General features: G+C 37.6%; 2 protein-coding genes across 3 annotated transcripts in view; one reads left to right on the top strand and one right to left on the bottom strand.

The window, feature by feature from the left end:
- LOC126272313 (uncharacterized) overlaps nt 1–6,207 on the bottom strand; it is a 36,002-nt gene extending 29,795 nt beyond the window's left edge. Inside the window, exon 1 of the mRNA XM_049975094.1 lies at nt 5,835–6,207. Within this exon, the coding sequence (XP_049831051.1) occupies nt 5,835–6,147 (313 nt within the window). The 5' untranslated portion in view covers nt 6,148–6,207. The remainder of the gene's footprint in view (nt 1–5,834) is intronic.
- A 210-nt stretch (nt 6,208–6,417) lies between these two features.
- LOC126272254 (DNA methyltransferase 1-associated protein 1-like) overlaps nt 6,418–16,765 on the top strand; it is a 78,254-nt gene continuing 67,906 nt past the window's right edge. The window contains exon 1 of one of the 2 annotated variants that reach the window (XM_049974968.1): nt 6,418–6,569. The gene's annotated coding sequence lies outside the window, so the exon portion shown is untranslated. Of the gene's footprint in view, nt 6,570–7,907; nt 7,994–16,765 lie in introns of those variants that run through there. The other variant, XM_049974969.1, reaches the window with a different exon arrangement.

The raw sequence follows: 16,765 nt of genomic DNA, 5'->3' as shown, positions 1-16,765 counted from the left end.
GTCTTGACTATATTCAGTGCAACAAAATAAATGGCATAATAAGCACATGCAACTGTAGCACATGAACAGGAATTAGTAGAGAGAGTACAATTTTCTTAGAAAATGTAAGAAAGATGTTATGAACTTCTCAAGCAGCTAAGTTTAACAACTTTAATAAGATCTTTTCATTAATTTTAAGCCACTGTACCATTTGATAATGTGTAAAATACCAGCATGCAAACACACACACAAATCAATTGTGTACATGGTAAGTCATTAAGTTTTAATTATACTTTGAAAGACTAATATTACATAATTATTTGTTGTTTGCAGGTAAATGTCTGTACTTCTGAGACACATGAAAAGCTCTGTGTCACAGTACCATAGCACCCCAGTACAGGAGCAAAAAAAAATTATGGACATCCAACAGTCATAGAATCTTAGAACATGTTCTGAGCCCAAAACATAATGAGGTATCTCAAGCAGGACAATGTCCTTCATGCTATCCAGTATGGACTTTGAAAATATCATTTATTCAAAACACAACTTATGTTTTTCTCAGATGACATCCTGAGTGCCATGGGCCAAAGCAATCAGATAGACGCAGTAGTTTTGACTACTGATAAGCATTTACTCAGTATCTCGTCAATGCTTTAACAAAACTATGATCGTATGGAAGTATACTGTAAATATGATCTTATGGACTACCAAACAAAATTTGGTAGGGAGATGAAGCATATTACATCAGTTGGAACGAAGTAACTTAAAGAGTGTTTCAGAAAAGTGTACGGGTACTCTTTCTGTTCACAGTGTAGCTTATGTTATAGGTCCAGCAGCCAATATTAATAGTAGTCTAAGTCTTCTCGCAGACAATGCAGCTATCTGTAATTAAGTACTTCCTGAAAATATCTACAGAAATACTCTGATCTCGGTAAGTTTTCAAAGTCGTGCTGACATTGGAAGTTTGCTTTTGTTGTTGAGATATGTTAAATTGTGCACTTCACAAAAAAAGACAGTATTGTATGACTATGATGACCATGATTCACAAGTGAAATAAGTCACATCACACAATTTGTGGGGATGTGAAATAGAATGATCAAATACAGTCAGTCATAGGTGAAGTAGGTTACAGACTTCGGCTCATCGGCAGGATTCTGGTAAAATACAATCAGTCCATGAATGACACTGCTTGCAAAGCACTTGTGCACTAGTGCAGCCCATTCTACAATATTTATGAAGTATGAAATTACAATGAAAGCCAGACAATTAGCTGCTTACAGGCATTGATAAATATGAATGGGGAAGTTGAAAATGTCTGCCCCGACTGGGACTCAAACTGGGGATCTCCTGCTTACATGGCAGAGGCTCTATTTGATTGAGCTAATGAGGATGCCGAGGATAGTGCGACTGCATGAACTTATCTCTGGTACGCTCCCCATGAGACCCACATTTCCAATTTACTGTCCACAGACTACATTTGTAGTGCCCCTGCCCACTATATGCATTACTTGCGGAAGTCAGTCTACTGATTCCCGTAAGAGTTTGAGCAAATGTGAGCGCACCCGCACTGAAGAAGATCTTTGGCTGGCAAGCTTTATTTATATATGAACATGGTATTTGTTCTTTCAGACATATCCAAACAGATACCATCTTCATATATAAATAAGGCTTACTGGCCAATGATCTTCTTCAGTGCGGGTGTGCTCACATTTGCTCAAACTCCTACGGGAATCAGTAGACTGACTTCCGCAAGTAATGCGTATAGTGGGCAGGGGCACTACAAACATAGTGTGTGGACAGTAAATTGGAAATGTGGGTCCCATGGGGAGTGTACCACAGATGAATCCACATGTGGTCGCACTATCCTCTGTGTCCTCAGTGGCTCAATCAGATAGAGCCTTTGCCATGTAAGCAGGAGATCCCGGGTTCGAGTCCTGGTCAGGACACAGATTTTCAAGTGTCCCTGTTGATATTTATCAATATCTGTAAGCAGCTAATGGTTTGGATTTCATTGTAATCTCATTCTTCTAGAGCTGCATTTTTTCGGACAAGTATGAAAGAAAAGATAACATCTTCATATATAAATAAGGTTTACTGGCCAATGATCTTCTTCAGTGCAGATGCACTCACATTTGCTCAAGCTCTTATGGGAATCGGTAGATTGACTTCTGCGAGTAATGAGTATAGTGGGTAGGGGCACTACAAATGTAGTGTGTGGACTGCAAGTTGGAAGTGTGGCTCTCACAAGGAGCGTACCAGAGATAAGTCCCTGGAGTCCCACTATCTTCTGTGTCCTCGGTGGCTCAGTCAGATAGAGCATCTGCCATGTAAGCAGGAGATCCTGGGTTCGAATCCCGGTCGGGGGCACACATTTTCAACTGTCCCCGTTGATATTTATCAACGCCTGTAAGCAGATCATGGTCTGGATTTCGCTGCAATTTCATTCTTCGAGAGCTGCATTCTTTTGGACATGTCCGAAAGAACATATACCATCTCCATGTATTTATGAAGTATGCCTCAGATTATGTGTAGCAGGAGATATTGAATGTACACACAGAAGAATGGCATGAATGGTAACAGGGATATCTGGATGATTCTACTCAACCATCAATGTATCCTGTCAAGTGTAACATCATGTTAAGTACTTGGCAATCACAATGTTTTTGTTTGTATGTTCTAGATTTAATGTTGTTTGTGTTCAGTTATTGTGGATTGCAGCTTGCACTGGTTGTTCACTAGACCTATATAGGTCTAGAGCAAAGGACGAGTTTACTGAAGATCTCAGTACTGTTGATCAGTTCTGCTTTTTTAACTCAACTTCTACATTTATACCTTTCAAACCACTGTGAAGTGCACAAGCAGTATGTCTCATTTTACTAGCCTCATATAACTTGCTATGTTATCCCTACCAGAAAATCCCCAATTAAGTCACAAATTTCACTTGATACCCCATACGATTGTACTTTCAATAATAAGCATAGATGTGGTACTAAGTCACTTACATTTTGGAAGCCAAGAAATACTGCATATACCTGGATGTCTTGCTTCATATCTTTCAGTATGTCGTGACACATAGCTTTCACTTGATCATAGTTTTTGAAATCCACACAACTTCACATATGAGATTACTCTGTTTGAGGTACCTCATTATGTTTGAGTTCAGAATATCTAGTACAACAAATAGATGTCAAGGGTATTGGGTATTGGGTGTGACCTATGCTTTCTTCCAATTATTACAGATTTTTGTTCAAGGGATCTATGGTTGATTATTGTTAAAGGAAGGGTTGACTTGGCTGCAAATTAACAATAGAATCTGATAGGGACATGACCATCAGACCCTGGACCTATGTTCTGTTTTGACAATTTCAACTGTTTCTCAAGACCATTGGTTTACCTGGATCAGTAATGCAAATATTGTGATGGTTACCTAATGAAGGCCATGGCTGACCACCTGTCCTATCCTCACACACTACCTGTCCTATCCCCATAACGCATGTTACTGTGCTGTGTGTTGTATATTTTGGCCTATTGATTTGCACTCTATTACCTTACCAATCCCATATCATTGTAAGAGGATCCTTGGATGAATAAAAGATAAATAAATAAATAAATGTTTATAGAGTTGAGGTCTAGTTTTTGTCATTAGATCTAATATATTTCCAGCATGAGATTGTTCTAAGTAGTTTTCAGAGAAGGCATTACATAATGTTTCACAAGATGCCTCATCAAGTCCACAACTAACAAAATTGTAATCATCCCTGAGGTTTCCTCGGTAGTTGTTTGAGGCAAGTCTGGTGGTCACCAGAAAGATCCAATTACAATTTTATGCTCACTCCTGATACTGAGCCTTGCCCAAACAATCTAAGCTGCAGCTTCAATTCCTATCTCAGTACACTTGAGTTTCTTGTCTACTATGACAAATACACCACCTTTATTTTCCATTGGCCTACCAAGCAAAGTGATGCAATGGTCGGCACAATGTACTCCACTACGGGGACGACAATTCAAACCCCATCTAGCCATCCTGATTCTGGTTTTCCGTGGTTTCCCCAAATTGCTCCAGGCAACTGCCAAGATGGTTCCTTTGAAAAGGGCATGGCTGGTTTTCTTCCTCATCCTTTCGTTATCTGTGCTTGTGCTCTGTCTCTAATTACAGCAGGATGACAAGGCATTAAACTCTAATCTTCCTTTGCATTAGCCTATCCTTTCTATATAATAGTTAAATCTACCACAAAACTCTCACTGCTGTCAGCTGTGGGTTTTAACCAGCTTTCTGTATCTACTATTATGTAGGCTTTTTACGGCCGCTTGAATCTCTGGCACTCTACAATGAATGCTTTGTCAGTGAACCCCTAGGATTTTACTACTCTCATCTAGGTGGGGGGAAGGGGAGGGGCACATTTCTTTGGATTTACACTAATTCTTCAAGGTCTTCTACAGCTATCAATATCTGGATTGGATGGAGATGTGCCTAATCCAAAAACAAAGATCCTTGTGTGAACCTCACACACAATCAGCTATCTGGTTTCCAGCTGATGGCAGCAGCTGTGTTGTTAGACTTATATGTAGCACAGACTGACGTCTTGAGTTCTATTTGTTCTAGGTTGGAAGGTGACAGAGTTGTGAGTTGACGAAGCCAAGGAATGTGGTACATACAGTTTGGCAAAGAGTTATTTAACTATTCATTGTTCCAGCACACCATATCTGGACGGAACAAGAAGAAACTTTAACATGTGGTACAATAGGAAGCCCCTCTGACATGCACATGGATGTATTTTTAACATTGCATTGACAAAATGAGGTCCATCACAACCAGAGCTTAATCAGGCATGGTCATTCTAAATAACTACCCAGATAGTCACTTTGAGATTTAGCTAAAGGATAAAACAAAAACTTGCATCTGGATGACTGGACAGGAATTTCAATCACCTTCCTTACAAATACAAAAAAATAGGGAGATTAGATTCTAGTTTAACCTCCAACTGATGACTGTCCACAAGCTTGAGTAGGAGAGAAGCAAAGGGTGGGGTGGGATGGGGGGGGTTATGACTTGGATTGCACATGGATGTGGAGGGAAGTGATTTACAGAAATCAAATAAGACCAAATCCAAATATCTATGTGAGAAAATTTGCCATTATGAGACATTGCACTAGATACAGTAGAATGGTGCATCAAGCTAAGAGTTGACAGGCTTACTACTAATAAATGAAAATACAAAAGTGGTTTTCTATTTGACCTACCAGGTATATTGCTATTCTACGGTTCTAAATTTGCCAATTTTTTACTTTGGTAATGAATGAAATACTAGCAAATATGTACATATCTGTTCCTAACCGACATCCTACAAAATTAAAAGCCTATCATAGATCAAAAGTTGTCAGTCAATGGTTGATCTAGGCTTTTCTTACGGCGTCAGAACATAACTTCGAAGTCAGAAACTCTAAACTCAAACAAAAAAATCAGAGACTGCGCCAGAATGAGGGCAGAGATATAACATTCTGGATAGTTTAAAATGAGTGGCATGGGCGGGCACTGAAGAGTAGATAAAAATATTGTTTTATGAAATGAAGTGATATAATATCGTCATATGACATCGTAAGAGATAACTGAAAATGCGTCTATGTAAAGATACATAGTGTAGTTATCCTGATGTATAGTATTCGCCGTATATGCCATAAGATGGCCAATTCAAATACATAGTGTAGTTTTCCTTGATGTATGGTATATGCCGTAAAATGGTCAATTCAAATGTATCTGCGGTATTGAATATTTTATTCTTAAACGATGTTCTAATTTTTTTACAGTCATTTTGTTAAGTGCCTCTCAACAATAACTTAAAAAATAAATCACCTACGAGCAAGAGATAATCCATAGAATTCGTCGAAGTCTCCGTGTGTTACAATATCTTGGGCAACGCCATCACTAATAAGTCTCTCTTCTTGAACATCTAGAATTATAGGCGAATCCTCATCCCTAAATATGCGATATTTGCCCGCAAAAGCCCCCGAAATCTTAGTCTCTTCATTTTGTTTCTTTGAGTCTCCAACAGAATTATTCCGGTGTTCACAGAAATATCTGCAGATTTTATATGATGAAGGTGCGAAGTTAACTACAGGCTCAGGTGCAAATAAGCGTCTACTTCGAAAAACAAGTCGGCGCAGCATCATTTCATAACAACACTAAAAACATAAACAAACAAACAATTCAACGCACCACAGTAAATCAAAGATCCTAGTCGTAGGCAAACACACCGTAAACGTTACAACACTAAATGAGATCGCTACTTATTAGTACGAAGGAATAATTTATTAGAATTTGTCCATCTCTAAACTTCATAAAGTGCTACATTCGCTTGGAACTGTAGCTCTTCTGACGTTATAGTCATGCTAAAGATGTAACTGTTAAACCACATGTGCGTAACGTGCCGAGTAAGTTGGCGATAACAGTTGAACGAGTCAAGATGTATGTTATTCAAACGTTGGTATTTGTGTACTGTTTACGTCTGTGTATGGTTTATGTGGTTGTCAGAGGAATTGTACAGTAGAAATTATTTTCCAGTCACAAATCAGACATTTTGATTTGAAATAAGGTAATGTTTTTTTACTGCAGATAACGACCACTTGCTGTTCACATCTTAAATTTAAAAAAATTACGCGCAAATTTTCGTCATTTTAAATTTTTCTTGTGTTGAATGTTTCGAAATTAGCCGGTCTAGACCCTATCACAGCGACATTGTTTCCTATTTCTCTTTAATTAATTTGCCAATAATTCACAATTCTTTCATGTAGTTAATCGAATTCACCCATGGTTACTCACTGTTCACTCCAAAACCACACTTCAGAGTTCCTGTCAGAATTGGGGTTCCTTTTCTTTTGTCCCCTTTTTAACGGTACAGTGATATGTGCTAATGGTGAAATTCACTGTACGAGATATAAAAAGTCTATTTGAGGATTACTGAGGTCACAAAGGACAATCTTATCACTCTACCAGCCCATCTAGAACATCAGTCCTTTTCTGAAAATGACGTTTTCTTCCTGCTCATAAGGTCACATTTACTATTGGTTCAAAATGTTTCCGTGTGTGACAGGGTATAAAGCATTATGTTCTGCATGCCAATAAGAAAGGAGTCATTTATTAACTGTGGGTCTCTTGCCCTGTTTTATATTTCACACAGACCCAGATCATGAAATAAATCAGTGGGGTTCAAGATATGTGATTCAGCATTGTTAAAATGTCATTTTAAAGAATAAGGAGAGTTTAGCAAAAATTATATCAATAAACGAGAAAAGAGATCATGTCAGAAGTATAGGCTTTATAACTCAGAATGATTCAGGTAACTTAAGCTACAGACAGATGTGTTTCACACTTTTGAAGGTGCATGCAAATAATGAAAATTAAGTTTCTTCAGGGAATCTTATAACTCTCTTGGCAAATGCCTTTCCGAGATTGCTGTCTGAAATACTCCTTTGTGATACAGACAAGGGGGAGATTGAGACAATAATTAAATCACTGAAGTCTAAGGACTCTCACGGATATGATGGAGCACCTAGCAGAATATTAAAGTACTGTGATGCACATGTTAGCTCTGTATTTAGTCGTATTTGTAATTTTTCCTTTAGTAATGGTTAGTTTCCCGAACGCTTAAAGTACTCAGTAGTAAAAGTCACTTTATGAAAAGGGAGAAAGGGATAATGTAGACATTTTTGATGTATTTCTATGCCATCAGTGTTTGCTAAAGTTATTGAAAAGGCTTTGTATGTAAGGATAATTGAAAATGCTGTATTCTCGTTTCTCTTTGAAGTACTGGGTGGGTTAAACAAAAGGTTTCGAACACTAGACATATTTTTTGATTTAACTATGGCATTTGATTGTGTTGATCAAAAAATATTGCTCCAGAAGTTGGACCTTTGCGGAATATGGGGAGTAGCTCACAATTGGTTCACCTCTTATGGTAGCAACGGACAGCAAAAGGACATGAGGAGCCCTGCAGCCAGGCAACTAGCACAGATTTTGGTATTCTCGTAAAGATAAGTCATTTTAAAGGTTATAAAAACATATAGTTTAGTACTGATTACATGGTAAATAGGTGTATTAGTGTGCCTTTTAAGCATAAAGGTTTTATTTTTCTTTATGTAATATAGCAGAAAACGTGAAAAGATCGTACAGTCGTATTTTCTGTTTACTTTTTGCTGCAACAAATCAATAGAATTCCCCCTCCAGCAATTTAACAGTAGCGTACCTCTTCCTTGTTTAACTCACATTTCCGGAAAGTAGTGTAAAGATTAAGTTGTTGTTTCAGTAACTTTGCACTGTTGTGTGAAAGTTGTGAAACTATATTTTCATGTTTATCTGTAATTTAACTGACTTATTCTTGATAAAGTATTACATTTATCATGAGTGTGAAGTGCTTGACTGTAGAATTGTTAAGTTGGGGCTTAGGTGTGATGGGTGCTGTAGTTTTTTCCATGTGGGTGACTGTAGGGGAAGTAAATGAGACTCATCAGTGGTTTTGTAGAATATGTAGTAGAGATAGGAAAATACTAGAACAGGAGGGGAAAATTGCCGCCCTTCAGGCTGAGTTACATAAGGCCAGGGGAGATCTTGACAGGTTAAGGAGGGAGAAGGGTAACGAGAGGTGGGAAGTGGCAACAGGCAACAGGAGGAACAGGCCTAGAGGTTTGTCTGACAGCTTTGTGGTGAAGGTGAAAAATGGATTTGACTTGTTGCTTCAGTTAGAAGCTGGTGAGCCTCAAGCAGTTGCAGGTGTAGACAGGGCACAACAAACTTTCAACAGCAAATTGAAAAGTAAGAATGTAGGGAAATCAGTAAAGAGAAAGAAAGTGTTGTTGTTAAGTAGTTTTCATGGAAGAGGTGTTACCCAACTTTTGCAGGATGAACTTGGATGAGAATACCAGGCCACCAATTTTTTTAAACCTAGTGCAGGTCTGGAGCAGGTGACAGAGGATTTAGGATCACTTTGCAGATTTCACTAAGGAAGACACCTTGGTGGGGCAGGTAGACCTAATAGTATTGACAGAGATCCTGGGTACAGTATAGAGTGTGACCTGGCAAAGATTGCACCAGCATACTAGTGTTGAGTTTGTATCTGTGCTTGAGTGCCATGACCGACCTCGTTTGAACTCTTCTGTCAAGAGAGTTAATTTGGAGTTGGAATTGCTGCTTATGTCAGATGCAGGGTCACATATTGGTGTGGTTCCTGTTGATTCTCTCAGTAGGTGGTATCATACTAGGCATGGCCTTCACCTTATCAGTAAATGAAAGGGTAAACTGGCTGGGAAAATAGCAGGAAAATTAAAGGGGGGAGGCACTGCCATGAGCGATAAAATACCAGTGGTTATAGGGTTCAGAAAAGACTGTTTTTAAGGGTAGAGAGCACAAAAAGAAACCAAATTTTAAGAGAGGTTAGGACTGAGACAAACCTTCAGTTTGAGAAAGAAACCAAAAAACATAAATCTATCTTATTACATCAGCATAAACAGCTATTGGTTAAGAATTTTCAATAGTCAGCAGATATTTTAACTTTACCCAATTTTAACTCAGTCAATGTGAAATCTCAGTTATCCTTATTGCATCAAAATATTTGAGGATTGAGAAATAAAATTAATGAATTAATTATCTGCATAGATGAATTAGAGTCCTCAAACCTAGCTGACATAATCTGCCTCTCTGAGCATCATGTGACCACTGGTATAGAACTTTTAAGTGTTACAGGGTTTAGGTTAGCATCTCACTTTTGTAGAGCAGAAATGGAGAAAGGTGGAGTTGCCATATTCATCAGGATCTGTCATAAATTTAAGAACATAGACATTCTTAAATTTTGCCTAGAACAGCACATGGAAGCATGTGCAATAGAAGCAGAATTTTTATAAAAAATCCATCATAATATTAAGTGTATATCGAGCACCTGCAGGTAACTTTAATCTGTTATAAACCACCTTGAAGCTGTAGAGGCCCATTTAACAACCAAAAACAAAGAAATAGTGGTTGCTGGTGATTTCAATGTAGGTTTCCTTAAAGACTCTCCCAATAAGAAACTTATTTGAGTTAGTAACACTATCATTCAACTTAATTCCCACTGTAAAGTTCCCCACTTGGGTAGCCAATTGTTCACAAACAGCCATTGCTAATATCTTTATAGAAAAGTCCAATGAACAAAATTATATGACAAAACCAATAGTCAGTGGCCTCTCAGACCATGATATGCAGTTCCTTCTGTTAAATGTCAATACTAAACATGATATAAAATCTGTTAAATCTGAACTCAAAAGGGTAATCAATAAACCAAAAATTGATTATTTTAGGACACTCGTCAGAAACATTCACTGGTCTGACGTTCACAGTGCTCATGGCATGAATGAAAAATATAACACTTTTCTAATGAAGTGCTTACCTTATTTGAACACTGTTTTCCCCCAAAACTAACCAAGGTTAGTGCAAAGTCTACAAAGAAGCCATGGATTACTCAAGGAGTAGGGGTATCTGGTAAAACAAAAAGAAAACTGTATCTGTCAATCGTAAACAGTTCTGATGTTGATGCTATAGTACATTACAAGAAATACTGCTAAATATTAAATAGTGTAATACGGGCATCAAAGCAAATATATCGCAAAGAAAAGATAGTCATATCAGATAACAAAATAAAGACGATATGAGAAATAGTGAAGGAGGAGACAGGTAGAACCAGAAATTAAGAGGGACAAATAGCATTAAGAGTAAGTGATACATTGGTGATGGATGTGTATAGTGTTGCAGAACATTTTAACAAACATTTTATAACTGTTTCTGAAAAGATGAGGTTGTCAGGTTCTGTAGATGCTGCTATGGAATACCTCAGACCAGACATTTCAAGTAACTTCCATAATATGAATTTGACCCTCACTACCCCAGCAGAAATGTCCATCATAAAATCTTTAAAATCAAAAACATCTAGTGGGTATGATGAAATATCAACAATGTTAATTAAAAATGTGATTCTGAATTAAGTAACATATTAAGCTATCTGTGTAACCAGTCATTTATCAGTGGAATATTTCCTGAATGGTTGAAATATGTTGAAGTTAAGCCACTGTTTAAGAAGAGAGATACAGAAATAGCATCAAATTTCCATCCAATTTCACTTTTGTCAGCATTCTCAAAAATTTTAGAAAAAGTAATGTACAATCAGCTTTACAACCATCTTATCTCAAGTAACATACTATAAAAGTCGCAGTTCGGATTTCTAAAGGGTTCTGATATTGAGAAGGCTACCTACACTTACAGTGAAAATGTGCTTAATTCATTAGACAAAAAATTGCAGGCAACTGGTATATTTTGTGATCTGTCAAAGGCATTTGACTGTGTAAAGCTCAATAGCCTTTTAAGTACATTAGAATATTGTGGTGTAACAGGAAATGCTGCAAAATGGTCCAAATCATATCTCTGGCAGGAAACAGAGGATGTTATTAGGAAAGACACATGCATTAAGCTATCAGGCATCATCCAACTGGGATCTAATTACATGTGGGGTCCCACAAGATTCCATTTTAGCGCCCTTACTTTTTGTTGTGTATATCAATGACCTATTATCAATAACATTACCAGATGCCAAGTTCGTTTTGTTTGCTGATGATACAAACATTGCAAAAAATAGCAAATCAAGTGTAGTTTTAGAAAAATTGGCTAATAAAATATTTGTGGACATTAACCACTGGTTCCTAGCCAATTCTTTGTCACTAAACTTTGAAAAAACACACTACATGCAGTTCAGAACTTGTAAGGTGTGTGCCACGAGTATATGCCTAACATACGATGACAAGCAGATAGAAGAAGTGGACAGTGTTAAATTCTTGGGATTACAGCTTGATAATAAATTCAACTGGGAGGAGCACACCACAGAACTGCTGAAGCGTCTTAACAAATCTCTATTTGCAATGCGAATTGTGTCAGACATAGGAGAGATAAAAATGAAAATGCTGGCATACTATGCTTACTTTCATTCCATAATGTCGTATGGGATAATATTTTTTGGTAATTCATCAAGCAGGACCAAAGTTTTCCGGGCACAAAAATGTGTTGTACGAGTTATATGTGGTGTGAACTCAAGAACATCCTGCAGAAGCCTGTATAGGGAGCTAAGGATACTACCTACTGCTTCCCAAAATATTTATTCCTCAATGAAATTTTTCATTAAAAATATATCACGTTTTCAAACCAAGAGCTCAATTTATGGAATCAATACTAGAAATAAGAATAATCTTCACAAGGATTTAAAGTGACTTACTCTTGTACAAAAAGGTGTGCATTATTCAGGAACACATATTTTGGAATTTCTCAGTAGAACCAACTGATTTGTGTGTGTGTATATATAAGTGCAATATAACTTCTGCACAATTTCAGTGCAGTAATGTTTTCAATGTAAATAAGTATTGTAGTAGTTCTATTACATGTTTATTACCTTATAAATAAATAAAACTTTTTTTTTTAATTTTAAATTCAGTGCTTTAGTGTTTGTAAAATGATTCTTTGATATAGCGTTCATTAAAAAAAATGATGATCATTCCACTTGGGACCTGTGAAAGGTACATTCATTTATTTGTTTCAGTTGTAAATATTTGTCATGTGTTATTGTTTTTCTGACATGTTCTACATTCTGGAGGAACTCCTCACTACGGAACAATTGGAATGAAAGTAAATCTAATATAATCATTATTCACTGTGTTGAGAATGGCTGTGATGTGGGGTCTGAGTGGGATATGGTCAAGTGGGGGTTGTCCCAGGGATCAGTGTTGGGACCACCTCTGTTCCTTATTTATATAAATGATATGCCCTCTTGTATTATGGATAACTAAAATACTTCTGTTTGCTGATGACACTAGCTTGGTAGTAACGGATGTTGTGTGCAACATTGGCATGGTTTCAAATAGTGGAGTTCATGATGTAAGTTCATGGCTTGCAGGAAATAAACTAACACTAAATCACAGTAAGCCTCAGTTTTTACAATTTCTGACACACAATTCAACAAAACCAGACGTTTTACTTTCACAGAGTGGGCATATGATTAGTGAAACTGAACAGTTCAAATTTCTAGGTGTTCAGATAGATAGTAAACTGTCATAGAAAACCCACGTTAAGGATCTTGTTCAAAGACTTAATGCTGCCATTTTTACTATTTGAACGGTACCTGAATCGATATGGAAATTAGTCTACTTTGCTTATTTTGTAGGGTATTATATTTTGGGGTAACTCTTCCCATTCTAAAAGGATATTTTTGGCTCAGAAATGGCAGTTCGGGCAATAAGTGGTGTAAGTTCACGAATCTCTTGTCGACTCGTTTTCACGAGTCTGGGTATTTTGACATTGGCCTCTCAATGTTTATATTCCTTACTGTCATTTCTTGTTAACAGTATTAGCTTAACCCCCAGGAATAAGCAGTTTTCACTTGGATAATACTTGGAGAAATCAAACCTGCATTTTTATCGAACTTCCTTAACTCTTGTGCAGAAAGGTGTACAATTTACCGCTGCATCCATTTTCAATAACCTAGTACTAGAATTCAAAAATCTTAGCAATAATCCATGCACTTTCAAAGCAGAACCGAAGAGTTTCCTCATGGGTACTCCTATTCTGTCAAGGGGTTCCTTGAAAAATTAAGCTGATTCCTGTTGCATTGTTGATTGCTTATACTTAAATTTATGGACTGACTTTTTTGGGGTTCATAAACATTTAATTTTTATTTGTTTTTACTTTTATGTTGTAATTTCATGTGATGACATGTTCCATGATCTTGGATTTGCTCTTCAATCTGGTCCTACGGAACTTGACATGTAAATAAATAAATGATTGATTTTAATAGCATGAAAGTATTTTTGCTGCTTGGCATTCCCATGTTTATACCTATACTACTATATATCTAAAAACAAAGATGATGTGACTTACCAAACGAAAGTGCTGGCAGGTCGATAGACACACAAACACAAAATTCAAGCTTTCGCAACCAACGGTTGCTTCATCAGGAAAGAGGGAAGGAGAGGGGAAGATGAAAGGATGTGGGTTTTAAGGGAGAGGGTAAGGAGTCATTCCAATTCCGGGAGTGGAAAGACTTACCTTAGGGAGAAAAAACGACAGGTATACACACACACACACACACACACACACACACACACAGACAGACATTTCAATGCTTGAATTTTGTGTGTATGGTTGTGTTTGTTTGTGTGTCTATCGACCTGCCAGCACTTTCGTTTGGTAGGTCACATCATCTTTGTTTTTAGATATATTTTTCCCACGTGGAATGTTTCCCTCTATTATATTCTATACTACTATATAAAGACAAAATGTCGTTTAACATTATTACCAAAAACCTTGAGAACTTTGTGGCTGATTTACTTCAGATTTTTACATGATGCTCTAATGAACATCCAGGCAGGTATAGGCTATACAATTTTTGATATATGTAGTATAGAAAGGGAAAGAGATTTTTCCAAAAAAACATGAGAATTTCATTTCATTTTTGTGGTTATCTGTAATAAACATAGGCTGAACATTTTTAATATATATCACATAGAAATATTAGTATGTGGTGGAAACATTGTTGGCAACAGTCTTCAAAAGTTCTTGAATGATTTACTTCAAATATTCCTACAATACTCTAGGCAATTTCAAGAGTAATTGAATGAAAGTCAATGAATATTTTTTCCCACTTTAAGCTTAAAAATATCAAGAATCACTGCTAAGGACAAATTCTGTTACTGTATTTTATACATAAGCAAAGAAATATAATTTTTTAGTGTAACAGTTTGTTTCATTCATATAACGAGACATACGCTATGAACAACTCGTCTGTTGCCTGTATAAAAACACAAAGATTCTATTATAGAGAGAATGAATGGGAAACAAAATGGTGTAGAAGATAAATGCATTGAACAAATATTGTAGTAATGAAATTTTTAAAAAATCCCTGATAATGCAGTGATACTTTATAGTAACTGAATGACACTTTCACTTGAAAATTGCTCGTTTCATTTGCATTGTTGATTGGGTGGGAAAAATGGCACTTATTACTCAGCTTTACCGTAGGTGCAGCCAGTTTCTCTACACACACACACACACACACACACACACACACACACACACACACACACACACCGGAAAACATTTATCTTCCTTTGAGGGAAATATTAGTATCTTTCCATTTGAATCATTTTTTCTACGAAATGAAATTCCATAGCCATCTAAAACATAAATCAACTACCCACAAAAAATTTTGACCCTTTTTTATGAGCACAAGCTGCCAGAGGAAAAGCCTCTTGAAGCAAGGCATTGCGATTAATCATCCTGCGAATGTGCTTTGGTTGGCAGGTCATTCCACATCAAAACACGCAATAATTGAAGGATTTGTAACCCTCTGTCTCAGATTTTCACAAAACTTTGCACATTTGCTTATACTTATAACACAGGAACTTCTGCAAAATCTTTTTGGTCTCAGACTGCAACCGTATTTTACATCGAGTTCTAAATGTAGTGATATTCTGATAACAGGGCTCTGAAAGAATGTCAATGCAAAATGGTTCTATATACATAAATGCCCATTACTTAGGTGTTTATGAAGCTTTTGATTTGGAATTTTTTAGGAAGTTTAGTATGGCACATAATTAACAGATATCCAGTTTTCAAGCAGTAAAGTTGAGGAGAAATGTTTTTAAAAAATATTAATGTATGCCAATTTTCGATTTCAGAAAAATTGTGGGCATGTGCTTACATAACATTTCTTAAACCTGGCAGGAACCCTATTTTGGTCTTAAATAATCCCACAGATTGTAAACTTTCTAGTCATCATCATCATCATTTAAGACTGATTATGCCTTTCAGCGTTCAGTCTGGAGCATAGCCCCCTTATAAAATTCCTCCATGTTCGCCCCCTGCGGGTTCGAGGGTAAGAATATGCCCACGGTATTCCTGCCTGTTGTAAGAGGCGACTAAAAGGAGTCTCAAACGTTTCGGCCTTATGTGATGGTCCCCTTTTGGGCTTGACCTGCAGTTTTCGAAATTTCCGTTGTTAGTGCGTGCCATTTGGGGAAGGACGCCTTACGTGGTGTTTTTCTATTGGTCCATCGTGCACCACCATCTTGCATGCTATCTATTGTCGTGTGGCGAGATTTACACCCCATGTCTTCTGGGTTGCCTCCTCGTCTTGTGCGCAATCCCCTTCTTAGCACCCACGACAACTGTGGACCCTTTCAACACCTAAAATCCAACACGGTAGCCAGTCCATTGTAGTGGGGTCATCAGGTACCCTCTTGGTGGTAGCCCCCTGACCACGCAGGGAGCTGTTTCCTCCCCATGCATGCCAAGGAGTATGTGCCCATTTTGTCTGGGGCACGGGGACTCTGGGCAATGGGATATCGGCCAGGTACCCGTTGCTTTGGCTGGATGGCGCCCTTGGGGAGAGCCCTCGTTCGGAGTAGGTGGCATATCTAGGCAGATGTGGCGCAATGAAGCGCAATAAATCTCACCAAGCTGGTGGTCGCACTGCCACCAGCGTCTCTAAGCGAGGCAGAATTGAATTTGATGCTGCACAATATGACCCTCAGTCGTTCCCCTCGTTGGCTGCGCCGTGGGAGGGACGCAGATCTAGTGCCAAGCCGGAGCCTTATGTACCACAATACCTTGTCTGCAGCAGGACTGATGGTGACTCCTTTCTTTCGACAAAGCTTCTGTTTTTTGTGGAACACCTGGAGGATAAGTTTGGGGAAGTGGCGGGGTTGTCTAAAATGAGGAATGGGTCCA

This window comes from Schistocerca gregaria, chromosome 5 (genome assembly GCF_023897955.1).
Source record: "Schistocerca gregaria isolate iqSchGreg1 chromosome 5, iqSchGreg1.2, whole genome shotgun sequence".
Taxonomy (NCBI): domain Eukaryota; kingdom Metazoa; phylum Arthropoda; class Insecta; order Orthoptera; family Acrididae; genus Schistocerca; species Schistocerca gregaria.
This window is presented reverse-complemented; position numbering and strand designations above follow the sequence as displayed.